Source organism: Moschus berezovskii, chromosome 9 (assembly GCF_049115385.1).
Source record: "Moschus berezovskii isolate FMDL1 chromosome 9, NW_MosBer_1.0, whole genome shotgun sequence".
Classification (NCBI taxonomy): Eukaryota; Metazoa; Chordata; class Mammalia; order Artiodactyla; family Moschidae; genus Moschus; species Moschus berezovskii.
The window spans coordinates 89329242-89346124 of record NC_142468.1 but is presented as its reverse complement, the minus strand read 5'-3'; the positions used below and the strand labels follow the sequence as shown (position 1 = coordinate 89346124).

General features: G+C 41.2%; 1 protein-coding gene across 8 annotated transcripts in view; it reads left to right on the top strand.

Moving 5' to 3' along the window:
- The window catches only part of AAGAB (alpha and gamma adaptin binding protein), an 84658-nt gene that overhangs the window by 56499 nt on the left and 11276 nt on the right, over nucleotides 1-16883 (top strand). For 6 of the 8 annotated variants that reach the window (XM_055436112.2, XM_055436110.2, XM_055436109.2 and 3 more), the window contains 2 exons: nucleotides 11265-11347; nucleotides 12283-12379. In XM_055436112.2, the coding sequence (XP_055292087.2) occupies nucleotides 11265-11347; nucleotides 12283-12379 (180 nt within the window). The remainder of the gene's footprint in view (nucleotides 1-11264; nucleotides 11348-12282; nucleotides 12380-16883) is intronic. The other 2 variants (XM_055436111.2, XM_055436108.2) reach the window with 1 other exon arrangement.

Genomic DNA, 16883 nt, shown 5'->3' with positions numbered 1-16883 from the left:
GGTACCGGGAGGGTGGCATACCTTGGATACCTTGCTTTATGCATCTCTTCCATTTGGGTGTTCCTGAGCTTTAGTCTTTTATAATGAATTGGTAATCTAGTAAGTAAACTGTTTTCCTGAGTTGTATGAGGCGTTCTAGCAAATTATCAAACCTGAGGAGGGTTCACGAGGAACTGAGCCCTTGGAGTAAGGAGTTGTGCACTGTCTATGGAGAGTAGTGTCAGAACTGCATTAAATTGTAGGATATGTAGTTGGTGTCCTCCAAGAACTGGAGAATTGCTTGGTGTGGGAAAAAACCACACATCTGATGTCAGAAGTATTGGTTACAAGTAGAGAAGGAAACAAGTTTTTCTTTTAGGGGCCATGATGAAAACAGCTGAGAAACAGCTGAAGGATCAGATGGTACATACTAAGCTCTTAGTTCAGTCACTCAGTCGTGCCCGACTCTTTGTGACCCCATGGACTGCAGCACGCCAGGCCTCCCTGTCTGTCACCAGCTCTCGGAGTTCACTCAAACTCATGTCCATTGAGTCAGTGATGGCATCCAACCATCTCATCCTCTGTCGTCCCCTTTTCCTCCCACCTTCGATCTTTCCCAGCTTCAGGGTCTTTTCCAATGAGTCAGTTCTTCGCATCAGGTGGCCAAAATATTGAAGTTTCAGTATCAGCATCAGTCCTTCCAATGAATATTCAGGACTAATCTCCTTTAGGATGGACTGGTTGGATCTCCTAGCTGTCCAAGGGACTCTCAAGAGTCTTCTCCAATGCCACAGTTCAAAAGCGTCAGTTCTTCGGCGCTCAGCTTTCTTTATATTCCAACTCTCACATCCATATATGACTACTGGAAAAACCATAGCTTTGACTAGATGGACCTTTGTTGGCAAAATAATGTCTCTGCTTTTTAATATGCTGTCCTTGGAGGAAATTCCCAGATGTCACTGTGTTCACTGTAAAGAGAGGTCAGACTTCTAGAGAGGGCAGAGTTTCCACTGTATGTAGTAAAGCCTTCAAATGGTCCCGGAAATGAAGTGGTTAGAAATGCCTATACACCTCAGTAGGGTTTTTTACATGTCTCTATCCACATCAATTTGCTCAATTGATCAATCATATCAATTATACCTTGTATAATCTTCCCTGTACTGTCTTGCCTTCCATTTACTCTACCTGAAAATTGATTTAAGAAAAGGGATGTCAATAAAATCTCAGCTGCCTACTTGAGTTACCCTCAGCTCCTGTGAGAGCCAGCTTGTGGCTGTGGAGACTTAGCATTTGGGGGTTTTTTATAATTGGATAATGTCCTCTTGTTATCATGAAAGAGAAGCTGATGGGGGCAGTGCTTTATGCCAAATGTGACAGATTTTTAAAGTTGATTCCCAATAAAAGCAAAAATAAACAAATGGGACCTAATTAAAATCAAAAGCTTCTGCACAGCAAAGGAAACTATAAGTAAGGTGAAAAGACAGCCTTCAGAATGGGAGAAAATAATAGCAAATGAAGCAACTGATAAAGGATTAATCTCCAAAATATACAAGCAGCTCCTGCAGCTCAATTCCAGAAAAATAAATGACCCAATCAAAAAATGGGCCAAAGAACTAAACAGACATTTCTCCAAAGAAGACATAAACATGGCTAACAAACACATGAAAAAATGCTCAACATCCCTCATAATCAGAGAAATGCAAATCAAAACCACAATGAGATACCATTTCACACCAGTCAGAATGGCTCCTATCCAGAAGTCTACATGCAATAAATGCTGGAGAGGGTGTGGAGAACAGGGAACCCTGTTACACTGTTGGTGGGAATGCAAACTAGTACAGCCACTATGGAGAACAGTGTGGAGATTCCTCAAAAAACTGGAAAAAGAACTGCCATATGATCCAGCAATTGCACTCCTGGGCATACACACCGAAGAAACCAGAATTGAAAGAGACACATGTACTCCAGTGTTCATTGCAGCACTGTTTATAATAGCCAGGACATGGAGGCAACCTAGATGTCCATCTGCAGACGAAAGGATAAGAAAGCTTTGGTACATATACACAATGGAGTATTACTCAGCCATTAAAAAGAATGTATTTGAATCAGTTCTAATGAGGTGGATGAAACTGGAGCCTATTATACAGAATGAAGTAAGCCAGAAAGAAAAACGCCAATACAGTATACTAACGCATATATATGGAATTTAAAAAGATGCAAAGGATAACCCTGTATACGAGACAGCAAAAGAGACACAGATGTATACAACAGTCTTTGGGACTCTGTGGGAGAGGGTGAGGGTGGGATGATTTGGGAGAATGGCATTGAAACATGTATGTTGTCATATATGAAACGAGTCACCAGTTCAGGGTCGATGCATGTTACAGGATGCTCAGGGCTGGTGTGCGGGGATGACCCAGAGGGAGGATAAAAGGAGGAGGGAGGTGGGAGGGGGGTTCAGGAGGGGGAACTCATGTACATCCAGGGCTGATTCATGTCAATGTACAGCAAAACCAACCAATACAATATTGTAAAATAATTAGCCTCCAATAAAAAATAAAATAATAATAAAAAATAAACAAAAAATAAATAAAGTTGATTCCCCCACTCCAACCTCCCTTTTTGGTCTCCGGTGTAGCTGTCTTCTCTTTCCATTTGCCTGGTGCCCAGGAAACCTAGTGACAGACTCCTTTGTTTACTTTGGATGATCAAGGCATCTTGCAAAGTGAAGTGTTAGTCATTCAGTCGTGTCCAACTCTTTGCAACCCCGTGGACTATAGCCCACCAGGCTCCTCTGTCCATGGGATTCTCCAGGTAAGAATGCTGGAGTGGCTTGCCATTTCCTTCTCCAGAGGATCTTCCTGACCCAGGGATTGAACCTGGATCTCCTGCATTGCTGGCAGATTATTTACTGTTTCGACTTTGTTTTAAAATCAAGGAAAAGAAGATGGTTAGTAGAAGCCTGATGAGTTTCGTTTTGTTTCAGGTGAAGTTGTCACTTGTTTCGCGTAGGAACGTAGCGTTATGTGTATCGTCCTTGTTGAGAGTGTCAGTTTAATGTTACCCTCAACCCCCCACCCCCACCAGTCCCAGGCTTTGTCACCTGACCGCTGGCACCACAGAGAATTTAGTTGACTCTTGAAAGAGGGGAGTGAAAAGGTTGGCTTGAAGCTCAACATTCAGAAAACGAAGATCATGGCATCTGGTCCCATCACTTCATGGGAAATAGATGGAAAAACAGTGGAAACAGTGTCAGACTTTATTTTTGGGGGCTCCAAAATCACTGCAGATGCTGACTGCAGCCATGAAATTAAAAGACACTTGCTCCTTGGAAGGAAAGTTATGACCAACCTTGATAGTATATTAAAAAGCAGAACTTTGCCAACCAAGGTCTGTCTAGTCAAGGCAATGGTTTTCCAGTGGTCATGTATGGATGTGAGAGTTGGACTGTGGAGAAAGCTGATCGCCGAAGAATCGATGCTTTTGAACTGTGGTGCTGGAGAAGACTCTTGAGAGTCCCTTATACTGCAAGGAGATCCAACCAGTCCATTCTGAGGGAGATCAGTCCTGGATGTTCATTGGAGGGACTGATGCTAAAGCTGAAACTGCAATACTTTGGCCACCTCATGCGACGAGTTGACTCACTGGAAAAGACTCTGATGCTGGGAAAGGTTGGGGGCGGGAGGAGAAGGGGACGACGGAGAATGAGATTGCTGGATGGCATCACCGACTCTGTGGACATGAGTTTGAGTGTACTCCGGGAGTTGGTGATGGACAGGGAGGCCTGGCGTGCTGTGGTTCATGGGGTCGTGGAGAGTCGGACACGACTGAGCGACTGAACTGAACTGAACTGAACTGGGTTTTCAGTGGGTTTTTGTTTGTTTTTGTTTTTTTAACAAATACCACCACTGAGGGATGGGCTGCTGCTGCTAAGTCGCTTCAGTCGTGTCCGACTCTGTGTGACCCCATAGACAGAAGCCCACCAGGCTCCCCTGTCCCTGGGATTCTCCAGGCAAGAACACTGGAGTGGGTTGCCATTTCCTTCTCCAGTGTGTGAAAGTGAAAAGTGAAAGTGAAGTCGCTCAGTCGTGTCCGACCCTTAGCGACCCACGGACTGCAGCCTACCAGGCTCCTCCATCCATGGGATTTTCTAGGCAAGAGTACTGGAGTGGCTTGCCATTGCCTTCTCCGGGGGGATGGGAAATTCTGTGATCTTTTACTGTTCCTAATCAGTGAAGGAGGGTTTAGACTAAATAAATACTACAGGGTTGTAACAGTGATCTCCCAGTGGTAAGCAATAATTGTGGAGATTGGATTTAGAAGCTTTGAAAATTTACTTTCAGTTTATTATAATATTGACTATCCAGTGATGCAAGTGGGTAAAGATTAAGTGGAATTGTAATGTTAGAAACAGTTCTTTCATATGGTTTCTGTGTTTTCCCATTATAAATGAAAAGATTGGTCATCTATTAATGTATGTTCTCCAGAATGTACTTGGTAACAAGATACCATGGCAGAAATCCCAGTCCATTTTTAAGGCATCCTTTGCAGCTGATGTACAGAGCAGTGTCAATAATTGAGTACCAAAACATATCTGGCTACCTGATACCTGGGTTACTCTCCTGAGAAAGCAGATGGCTTGTACCTTTAATAATTTTTTTGTAAAAGTTGAAAAACATGATGATTAAATTAAAAATTGAATTTAATGTTACAGAAAACCAAATAACATAAAATTAGTGAATGGAAGAATGGTTAATGAGGATTCTAATGGGGTCTGTCTCTGCCTGGGTGATTTTGGGAAAATGGCATCATGTTACTGGACTCCACTTTCCTAACCTCTAGGATACAGTAGAATTATATCAACATAATCTGTGGAACTGAGTTCCTTGAGACAGAATGAGTTGTTCCTCTTCTTTTATTCCAGCACCTAATGTGGAATTGAAAAAAATGATTTGAATAATCTGTCAGTACTCTCACTATGAATGTTGTGGTCAAAAATAAAATGTGATCTATTAATACATTGATTTTCAGGTAGAATGCATAATTTGGTGGAAGAGATTGTGTTGTAAGAGCAAAAGGGGAAGGAAGAATTGTGACAAATTAGAGAAGATAGAAGGCAGTAAATGTATGAGTCAAATAATGTGATTTTGTTTTTAAAAAATCACCCCCAAAATTGTCCATAGGCAAATAAATGGTGGGAAATCTCTTCAGATTAGTCAAAACGAAGGCACTGCAGGCCTCCTTCTGTGGACCCCTTGCAAAACATTTTTGTAGTCATTCTTTGGAATTATGTTTAGAGCTGGTTATGGGCTTCCCTTGTGGCTCAGATGTTAAAGCGTCTGCCTACAATGCGAGAGACCCAGGTTCGATCCCTGGTTCGGGAAGTTCCCCTGGAGAAGGAAATGGCAACCCACTCCAGTATTCTTGTCTGGAAAATCCCATGGATGGAGGAGCCCGGTAGGCTACAGTCCATGGGGTCACAAAGAGTCGGACATGACTGAGCAACTTCACTTCAGTATGAGCCACATAAGAAAAGTCATCTTTTTGTTTGTTTCATTTGCTCTCATTAATCCCCACACTTGGTTCTGAATTTTTTTTTCCACTTGATTCTAAACATTCCTTTGAGGATTTTCAAGAGTGTGCTTTAGGCTCTGGAGAAGGGACTCATAGTAGAATCACTTTTGGAATTAGTGTAAAGCTTTTCTTTACAACTTTGGAAAAAACAGTACTCATTCTGATATTTAATTCAGTTTATTAAGAATTTGTGTGTATGCATGCACAGGAAAAAAAGAAGAGGAAGGCATATGCTGAAGTTAACTGGTATCTTTGGTTATTTAGTTTTCTTCTTTATGCTTTTCTCTATTTTATAAATTTTCTACAAAGGACATATTTACAATCAGGAAAAAAAGGCAAAAAAATATAGTGTGGTTATTTTCTGGTCACGTTTATTACATGTTCAAGAATTGGTAGGACAGCTCTTCCCTTGTGAGCACGTGTCACAGGTGTCAGAGACTGACTTTTCTGAATTTATAGCTGGTGATGGAACCAGATTTAGTGCTTAGGCCTATTTTTCTAAAGATGTGATGTCTTTAATAATATACTTCATAATTTTACCCTTTTCAAGCAGTAGTTTAGAAAAAGAGAATAAGTCAATTCTGATTCTTTTGTGATTTTAAGAACATGTCATTTCTATTTGTCAAAACAGAAGTGGAATGTGAGATAAAAGTATAGGCTTACTTTCCTAATACTAGTGAAATCATTTTGGATGGAGTACTGTATTTGCATAACAGTTTTTATGCAACTAGTATGGTATGTTTTTAAAATATTATTAAAAAGCATATACATCTCCTTTGTATAAGTTGAGGTATCTTAGTTGTGATTATGGTAAATTTGATCATCTTACACATGGGTAGAAAATAAAATATTTTGTGGGGAGAGAAAGGGGATGTAAAGAAGACTTAAAATACAGGAAACGTTGAACTTTGTATGATGAGGTGATGTCAAAGAATTGGTGCTTTAAAGAAATAAAAGCTGGGGATTTCCCTGGTGGTCCAGTGGTTAAGACTGTGCTTCCAAAGCAGGAGGTGCAGGTTTCATCCCTGGTCAAGGAACTAAGATCCCGCATGCCACATGGTGGAGCCAAAAAAATAAAGGAATAAAAGCTAAAATATGAACACGGAAAATATGTAACATATCATCTAAGACATTTTCGGGGTGCAGTCATGGAAATTCAAATATTGTGAGCAATACATACAAGTTTGAGGTAAAACCTTCTGTCATACTTGCAGCCTCTGTCTAACAGCATGTCAGGCTGTCAGCAGATATCTCCGCATCCCCCCTGTAGGCTTAGCATTGTGCTGTGGGCTGTGCAAGGTGGAAGAAGCCTGAACTCCTGTTTCTGTCTGCAAGGAGTTTCTAATATAGTTTAGAACAGCAGATAGACTCAAGATAGGTGTTTATGCTACCACGGTAAGGACAACAAGGCAGATGGCACTGAAGTTTCCCAGAGTAGGGAGAGGTTGTTTGTAATGCTGACAGGATATAAAGATTGACTCCAAAGTACTTTTATTACTTTTCCATTGAAAAATCCTTTCAAGAAATGACTTAAAACTTGAGCATTTTAGGCCCAAATTTTCCGTCCTAGTCAGATTTATATCAGTGGTTCTTGATTCAAGGTAGTTTTGCCCCCACCCTGGGGACATTTGGCAGTGCCACAGGTATTTCGTAGTATAGGTGGGGATGTACAGGATGCCCCCATATACGCTAAAATGTCAAAAGTGGTGAATTTGAGAAACCCTTGTCTACATATCCTTGAAGGCACAGTGAAGGGACATTGGGGCTAACCACCTTGTCTGCCACTGGTTTTATGTGACCAGTGCCTCCAGGAGTTATGGGGGCTGGGCTGGGATAAGTTAGTGAGAGGCACTGAAGCGGCATGTAATTAATTATTCAGTTCTCAGCTGTTCCTCTTATTTCAGTTGAAATCAGCCTAAACCAGGGATATAATAAAGGATTACAGACAAAAGAGAACTATATGTGAATAAAAGGATGTCTTTTTGCACTTGATCCAAGTTTGTGTCATCATATTCAATATTTGTGTTGTCATATTCAGTGTTTGTATGTTAAGCATTTAATGCCTCTTTGCTCTTTATATGATACCTTTGGGCTTAATGGAAATTAATTAGGATGGAGATTTTTAAAAATAGTTATGTTTGACTGTGCTGGATCTTTGTTGCTGTGTGGGCTTTCTGTAGTTGCAGTGAGCAGAGGCTACTCTAGTTGTGGTGCATGGGCTTCTCTTGTTGCGGAGCAGTGGGTGTAGGGCATGTGGGCTGTCACTAGTTGGGGTACATGGGTAGTTGCAGCCCCCCGGGCTCCAGAGCACAGGTTCAGTAGTTGTGTTGCAGGGGCTTAGTCTTCTCCTGCATGTGGGACCTTCATGGATCAAGGATCGAACTGTGCCTTCCACTGAGCCACCAGGGAAGCCCTAGAATTGGAATTAATTAGAATCAGAGAGTTCTGAATTTCATGTTCAGGTTCTAGTTGTGTGACTTTGAAGAAGTTACCTAATTTCTATGAGTTATAGTTTACTCTGTTGAAAAAGACAAAACCTTGATTCATGTTGATATTGGACAGAAACCAACGCAATACTGTAAAGCAGTTATTCTTCAATTAAAAAAATTTTTTAAAGATTTGTAGAAGATAAATAACAGTGTGCCTTTAGATTTATAAAGAGATATCTAAATAATTTCATATATTTCCACAAGGCTTGAATTTTCCATTTCTAATTTTTATTCTAGATGCTATGGTTTTGTTTGTGACGTTTCCTTGAGGAATTCTGTGCAGATGACCAGTACTGAGTTAGTATTTTTAGGACCAGAGTTTAGTATATTTACTATTCCTTCTAGAAGAATTTAATTTACATCACATAACAGCTTCCCCTTTCTGTAGCTCTGAAGTTCCAGAAGAATCAGTTGAGTAGACAGATTTATTCCTTCTTAGTCTGGTATTTTGTGGCATCAGTAAAACCAGAGATGCTAAAACCAGTTTCAACAGTTATCAGCTAAAAGAATAAATTCTTAACAGGGATGACATTTCCATGCCCTGAATCCTGGGGAGAAAAATCTGGCAACAAGACAAGATGTAGGTGATTCTTACCTGTTAGAGCAGTAGTTTTACAGTGGGCGCACATGGGCAGAGTTTTGCTAAACGTTGAACTCGGGGAAAATGGAAAGTTTCTTTAAAACCTTGGGTGTTTAAAACATTCAGGTTTTTTGAGCAATATTAACGTGCTTTTCTAATTGTGAAAATTTTTGTCTCTAACTTCCTTAAAATATAAGCAGTGGAATATAGTGAACTCATGTTAGTTGGCCAAATTCTCCATTTATAAGAAAGTACTGAGCCAAAGTTCTTCCAGCTTTCATTAGCCTGAAACCTGATTATAAATTCATAACCATCTATAGATCTTAAAAGGATTTTGGAATTTTTGGTTCTTATTTTTCTATGAAGTAACTTAAAATACTTAATTCAGAGTTGACTGTCAAGAGAAGCTGAGGAATGCCACTTTACTTCTTAAAATCACAAACCTCTAGAACAGAAAAGGCTTTAACAACCATTCTAGCGATGCTCTTTTTTTTTTTTTTTTTTTAAACAGATCAGAAAATTGAGACACAGAATGATTGACTTGTCCAAGGTCACACTGGTAGGTCAGGCCTGTTTGACCACTAGCCCTGTCTTCTTCCCACCTATTTGGACACTTCATAATTTTATTCGTTATTAGAATGGGACAATCGGGTTTTTGTGTTGTGATGGTGGTTATTAAACACACATAGCATTTAATCATTAAAAATTTTATCTTTAAATAGGCAAACACATGAATATGGAACAAAAGTTAAAAGGTTTATGGTATGCAGTGATGAGGCCAACTCCCTTGCTCTCCTGTCCATCCCAGATCCGTTCCTTGGAGGCAGCCACTGTAAAGAATGAGGGATTTTAAATAGACCGTTTGGGTCTAAATAGCACGTCTAAACTGACATTGTATTATATTATTCTTCACGGATTGCAGTTTGGCCTGCCAAGTTTAGGTAATGCCCAACAAAGGAAAAACATAAGCCGTGGAATTGGGATATGGAGAGAATTGTGTGCTGATTTGAAAATTACCCAAAGTCCAAGTGATTTCCAGTAATGGAAGTGAAGGCTTCCTTACATCAATACTCTGTTACTCAGATAATGCCTTTTGTGCAAAGAGCCTGAAGTATTTTTTAAGAACTCATGTATCCTCATGACATGTAAAATCCCTGAGTAGTGCATAACTACTTTCAACTGCTTTAGAGTCTATAGCCCATTGGCCAGAAAAAAAAATTATGTTGATGTTTGAACAGACACCCCCAGGCTCTGTGAAACCATCAGTGTGGGACATCACATGGATGTGCTTTTCTCAGCCTCTGAGCCTCCATAGCCTGCCTTGATGAAACCTTAGTGTCTGGTCCTTGCATGGGGATATCCAAGCATTGGGCCTGAAGAATTCCTCTCCAAGTGGGCAGGTTGGCTGAGGGGTGAGGAGGGCTCCAGGAATACATGTGCACCTTTGGTTGTGGAGCAGGGAAGGCAGTAGGGCAGCAGCAGACACTTGGTACCGCCTAGTGCCTTTATAGCCTTAAAGCATGGGTGCTGACTCGGGTAGCTAACTGCGTGCAGTAAGTAGGTGACTGCCCCCGTGCTAAGAGGTCAGCGTGGAAAAAGCTGCAGGTCTAGACTCCACGTGCCCCAGTCGGGCTTCATCCCAGTTTCCAAGACAGACCTCCCCAAGTGAAAAGGGGGACGAGTAGACTGCAAGTGCGTATCTTTCCGTGGTGCTCTGTGTAACTTATGACCAGTTTCACCCAGTAGGGGAGAAGACCTTGAAAGTTTGTAGGTTGTTTGAAGCGAGTTGAAAATGGAGCCAGGCAAGCCATAGGGAGGGGAAAAGTGATGTAGGAGGAAATTATCTTTTCGAGAGATCTGTTCTGTGACTTTGCTGCTAGACTCTTAAATTATGGGTTTCACATTCTGCTCTCAGGCAGTGGTTTTTTGTTTTGGGGTCTTTTTATTGTTGTTGTTATTTGATTTTCCCTCCAGTTTTTCTGATCCTAAGGATATTCCTGGGCTTCCCTGATGGCTCAGTGATAAGGACTACACCTGCCAATGCAGGAGGTGATGCTGGTTTGATCTCTGGGTCGGGAAGATCCTCTGGAGAAGAGAATGGCTATCCTTTCTAGTATTCTTGCCTGGAGAATTCCATGGACAGAGGAGCCTGGTGGGCTACAGTCCATGGGGTCGCAAAGGGTCAGACACCATTGAGTGACTAACATTACCTAATAAATATAAATTCTGAAAGTATTGGGAACCTTAACTGAATTAAACAGAACTTAATTTCAAGGAAGCATGAATGTTCATTTCATCAAGGTAATGATGCCTTGACGTTGATTCTTTTTAATGTTTTTTAATTGTTTAGACACTGAAATATTAGTTCATAGTAGCTGTTAAAACATCAGTGCTGTTCATCTTTGCAAACAGAACTACTGAGCCGCCTTTTGTTATAATGGCCCTGCCATATATTTGATCTGGACTAATATGCCTTGATTTCAAAGTTATTCAGAATTGAGAGGGTTTTGTAATTAATAGTAACTATTTTTTATAGCTAAAACTTTTACAATGAGGAAATAGCTATTATTTCATCATCAAAGTCATTTTAACAGCTTTAAATGTAAATAAAACATTTCACTGATTGTATTTTTTCTTTTCAGAGAGGAACCAAGGCCTTAACCTTCTCAGCTCATTGACTGGAGCAAACCATAGCATTGGATCAGCAGAGACCTGCCACTCAGAGGTAAAGATTCTTCCTGGATCTTTTCTCTGCTTTGGCTTTTATTTCTACTCATCATTATGAATCTCTACACCATTCATCATTTTTTCCTTTCGATTTAAGAAGTGGTAGAGAATTTAAGGAATAGTAGATACAAGGAGGCTGCTGCCTGTTAAGAGCAGGCTGCTACTGCTGCTGCTAAGTCACTTCAGTCGTGTCCGACTCTGTATGACCCCACTGACGGCAGCCCACCAGGCTCCCCTGTCCCTGGGATTCTCCAGGCAAGAACACTGGAGTGGGTTGCCATTTAAGCCCTTGAAGATGTTTACAGTTTGGACTGTTCCATGTGTTTTTGCTAGAGTGCTTTTTAAAAACATGCTAGAATTTCCTTGAGGCTGAAGTTGCCCCCCAGATCTTCAAATATAAAATAAAATAATGGTTCTTTTAAGTACTTCATGTGTACTCTATGATCTGAGGAAGGTCCTTGTCCTTAATGATCTTAATAGGCTGATTTCAGCCCTCTGTCCTCAAGGACTTTGGTCCATGTCTGCCTTGATCGGCATGCTGGAATCACGAGCACATTATGTAGTGCCACCTAGTGCCACGTTGTCTTCCCAGGACCACCTTCTTCCATCTCTGAGCTGTTTTGTGAAAGGATTGTGTACATTTTCAGGTTTTGAGTAAAACATGATTTGAAATGAAACAAACAATATGTTTTTAATAGTCAAAGGCAAAATCATAACACTTTTCTGTCCCTGAGGAAAAACACCCCCAAGTTAGTGAATCTTTGGCCTTTTTTAAAATAATGTGACCTTGATCCTTCTTCCATCCCTCCTTGTGTCTAGCTCCTATTACTGCTTCTCTAAAGCTGAGCAGTGAGTGGAACTGTGAGCCTTTTTGGAGTTAGTTCAGAAGCAGCCTCCTATTAGATTGTGACTCGTGTGTGTATTTCTCCACAGCAGCCCTGTGTGCCAGCAGCAGAGAGGACTGAATCCCTCTTGGATCATCGAGGGGCTGCTTCTAACACAGCAGACCTGCAGGCCGATAGCATTGCGGGTAAGTGCTGTGTGACTGCCAAGTGACAGCTCTGTGGAACTTGTGAAAGCCCATGCATTGGGGCATAAATCATCCAAAGGGAAACTAACTTTAAACGAGGATGAGGGAAGGACATTGATCATTGTTATTGTTTAGTTGCTAAGTCGTATCCGACTATTCTGCAACCCAATGGACTGTAACCCGCCAGGCTCCTTTGTCCATGGGATTTCCCAGGTAAGAATATTGGAGTGGGTTGCCATTTCCTTCTCCAGGGGATCTTCCGTACGTAGGGATCGAACCTTTGTCACCCACAGTGGATCCTTTACCACTGAACCACCAGGGAAGTCCAAGAACATCAATAGTGACCCCCAAATGAATGTGAGCCTTGTGGATGGCTGCAGAAAAAGCAGGGAGAGTAAATACATTACAGTACAAATCTATGGGCACCACTGATCCTCTCAGCAGGATCTTGATTAAGATTATATTAGTTAAAGTAGATAGAACCAGGTGGTGAAACAGCTTTGTATCTCCATATTCCACCATTTTCTCATGGTATTTTAGAGTAGTCAGAATTGGTAACAAGAGGAATATAGTGTTATAAGCCCTGTCATATCCTTTTAAAGTTCTTTTATGTCCACATTCTCATTTGGTAATGAAGTTTGGCAGAGAAGTTATTTTAGAAAGATGAAGGTGCGGCCCAGAGCAGTTTAATAACTTGTCCAAGGGCGTTGAACAAGAAAGTCTTGGAGCTGAAACTGAAATGCAGTTTGCTGTCCAAAAAGCTAGAAAACCAGGGTGCTTAGTTGAGAATAACTATAAACTATAAACTTTTGTTGGGAAACTACTCACATCACTACTACTTTTAATGCCACAGAGGACCCATGTGCAATAATAAGTCTTAAAATTGTTTTTTCCTGTTTGTAAAATAATCCATACAGAAAACTCAACTAATTGTTTATAGAAACATATTAAGAAGAAAAAATTGTCTGTCCAGTTTATTCAGTCTTGTCCTCTCAGTTGACCCCTTCACATTAGCTTTGAAACCTACGAAAGTCTCTGCCGTGAGAATGAACCATTGACCACACTGAAGAAGATGGGAGGGTAAGAACTGACCTAAGGAACGTGGGGGAATGGGATTCCAACTGGATGCCAAGAGCCAGAAACTAAACGAGCTGAACAGAAATCCTGCACTCTACTTAATAACTTTGATTCTTACAGGGATATGGGTTTGAAATTCTGAAAGTAAATATATTTTACATATATTATGGTTGAAAGAATTAGAAAATATAACAGAGAAAGAGAGCTAGGTTTCTGTCAGAGAAAGAAGTTACAAATAAGGAAAGGTGAAGGCTGGCTTGAATCCTTTGTTACTGAACTAGAACTGAAGGTATCAGTATGAACTCTTAGTGTGTTAAAATACAGTTTGAGCAGTGGAGAAATAAATATAGATACATGCATGCATGTGTGGGCTTCCCAGGTGGCGGTAGTGGGAAAGAATCTGCTTGCCAATGCAGGAGACATAAGAGATCTGAGTTCTGTCCCTGGGTCAGGAAGATCCCCTGGAGAAGAGAACGGCAACCCACTCCAGTATTCTTGCCTGGGAAATCCCAAGGACAGAGGAGCCTGGCTGACTACAGCCCATAGGGTCACAAAGTGTCGGACACGACTGAAGTGACTTAGCACACACACAGGTATGCGTGTGTAAGTACACACACACACACATATTTCCTAGCTCTGTCCAGTAGGAGGGTCTAGGAGCAGTAATGCTCTAATAGTGGTGGAGACACTTAGCACTTAGATCTTGGTTTCTAAGTAACATTCTCCAAGAAAAGATACCAGGGCTACTTGGAAAAGTGTGTGATTCAGGGCTGGACCAGGAAAAATGAAGGATGAACCTGAAGCATCTCATGGTGCCAGAAAGTAAAGTGAAAGTCACTTAGTCGTCTCTGACTCTTTGCAACCGCATGGACTATACAGTCCATGGAATTCTCCAGGCCAGAATACTGGAGTAGGTAGCCTTTCCCTTCTCCAAGGGATCTTCCCAACCCAGGGATCCAACCCAGGTCTCCCACATTGCAGGCAGGTTCTTTACCAGCTGAGCCACAAGGGAAGCCCTAGAATTCTGGAGTGGTTCGCCTATCCCTTCTCCAGCGGATCTTCCTGACCCAGGAGTCGAACCAGGATCGCCTGCATTGCAGGCGAATTCTTTACCAACTGTGGGAAGCCAGAAAGTAAGGAAGTGCTCAAAAAAGGATGAGGGCATGATGAAAGGTCACAGGAACCAACCTGAAAGCATTTCCAGTGGCTGACGCTGGAAGAATTTGACAAGCAACATAAATTAACGTTAGTATTAGGCTGTAATCTATAAAATAAAATGTATACCCATGAATCCATACTGATTTAAATAAATAATTGAATAAATGCATACCTGGCAAAGAAAGGGCTGCTACTCCTCCTAGAAGAATTCCAATTGATAAATGTAGACATTATGAGGGAAATAGAAAATCACCCTTAGCCACACTCTACAGTAATAGTCGTTGCAGGCAAGATCCACTGATAGATGGTGAAATTAGTTGATGAACATTTGAGAAGGAACACAACATTTCCATAGTCGAAAAATAACTTATCCAAATTCCTTATTACAAAGGGAGAATAGTAACTTTATACTGGAAAAACCTGGCAAGTACCCCTTTACGGGATGAAGGTTGCGTCAGCAGTCGTGACACATTGACGCCTCCTCTGGGTGTGAGGCACCGAAAGGGCACTCACGTCGGTGGCGTTCCCACCAAAGGCCATAACTGCAGTCGTAAGAAGGCATCAGACAAACCCAGGTTAAGGGGCAGTGCACACAGCGAGCAGCCAGTGCTCTTCAGAAGCGTCAAGATCATGGAAGACAAAGACTTGGGAGCTCTCACAGATGGGAGAAGACTGAGCTTAGTTCTGTGTAGACTCCTGAGACAGAAAGAAAGATATTAGTGGAAAAGCTGATGAAGGCTGAATGAAGCATGCAGTTAATAGCACTGTTCCATTATTAACTTCTTGATGTTTATACTTGTACCATAGTTGCTAAGGTGTTACCACTAAGGGAGGGTGGGGGAAGGGCGTATTGGCATGCTCTATAGTGTTTGTGCAACTTTTTTTGTAAGAGTAAAATTATTTCAGATTTCTTTAAAACAGGCAAAACCAAACCAGCGAAAGTAAAACACGTTCCCTACCCCACACCTTCCTCCTCTCTCTACTTATTTCCATTCCTCAACTCATTCTAATGTAGCTTTTGTTCCCATTTTCCGCTGAAACAGCTCACCAACAACTTCTGTGCCACTCGATCTAATTGCTGTCCTCCTGTCCCCATTGTGACCTCTTGGCAGCATTTGGTGTTGTGAATCAGTCCCTTTCTGAAGCATTAGCTTCTCTTCACTCAACCAACACATCTCCTGGTCTTCTTCCTACCTCTCTGATGATTCCTTCTCTTCCTTTGGAAGAGTACTCTCGTTTACCCAGCCTTTAAATATCTCCATTCCTCAATGTTCCATCTAAGCTCCTCTTCCAAACCTATATTTCAGCATGAAGTGATTCTACCATATCCATAGTTCAATTAACATGTATACAGATAAATCGCAAATTTTTTGTCTCTAGCCCTGTATAGCAACTGCCACCACGACATACCCATTGAACTAAAACAAATTTATTAACCAAAAGTATTTTTAACATCAAATAATCTGTATAGCATTGTAGTAGATGCAAAGAATTATGTTATCATTCTTGTCTTCATGGAGCTTATAGTCTAAAAAATGCAGTCAGGCCTTGTTATGTAACAGGTAAAGTCATGGACTTGGAGTCCTGGACAACTGGGTTTGAATCATGACTCTGCCACTAGTAGTGAGATGACCATGAGTAAGTTATTTAGCTTTCCTTAGTTTCCGTAGGGCCTTAGTTTCCCCCTCTCTAAAGTAAGGGTAAGAAGTCTTTCCTCACAATGCTGATGCAAACATGAAGCAGAATTGTGTCCGTTAAAGCACTCAGCGGTGGAGACAAAGCTGTCTTTCTCTCTTACTGTGGTATAGATTATAATAGTGGTGGACAGATGTGAGAATACTGAGTGGTGTGTGTCAGTGCCAAGACAGCTCTGTAAACACCAAGTGTGGGATGAATCCTCAGGAAGGAGACGTGTGAGTTAGGACGGTCAGGGAAGACATCCTGCAAGTGGCCATCCCGGGGTGGAGGCTGAGTGAGAATTCTGACTAAAAACAAACTTTGATAAAGAAACCACATGCTGAAGCAAAAATAGTAAAGGATTTGTGGTAAGAAAATAGGCATTTAGATTGGCTCTGCCTTTGAATAGCTCTAATTTTAGAAGAGTTCATTTTTAAACCCAGGTTGCTTCATGTGTAAATTGTGGACAGTAGTATCTGTCCTAACGACCTTATATGGTTATCAGTAACAGATGTGAAAATAGTTGTTGTCCAGTAAAGTATGGTATAAATTTCAGGCATTTATTGAATCTGCATATCTTAGTACCAGGTGT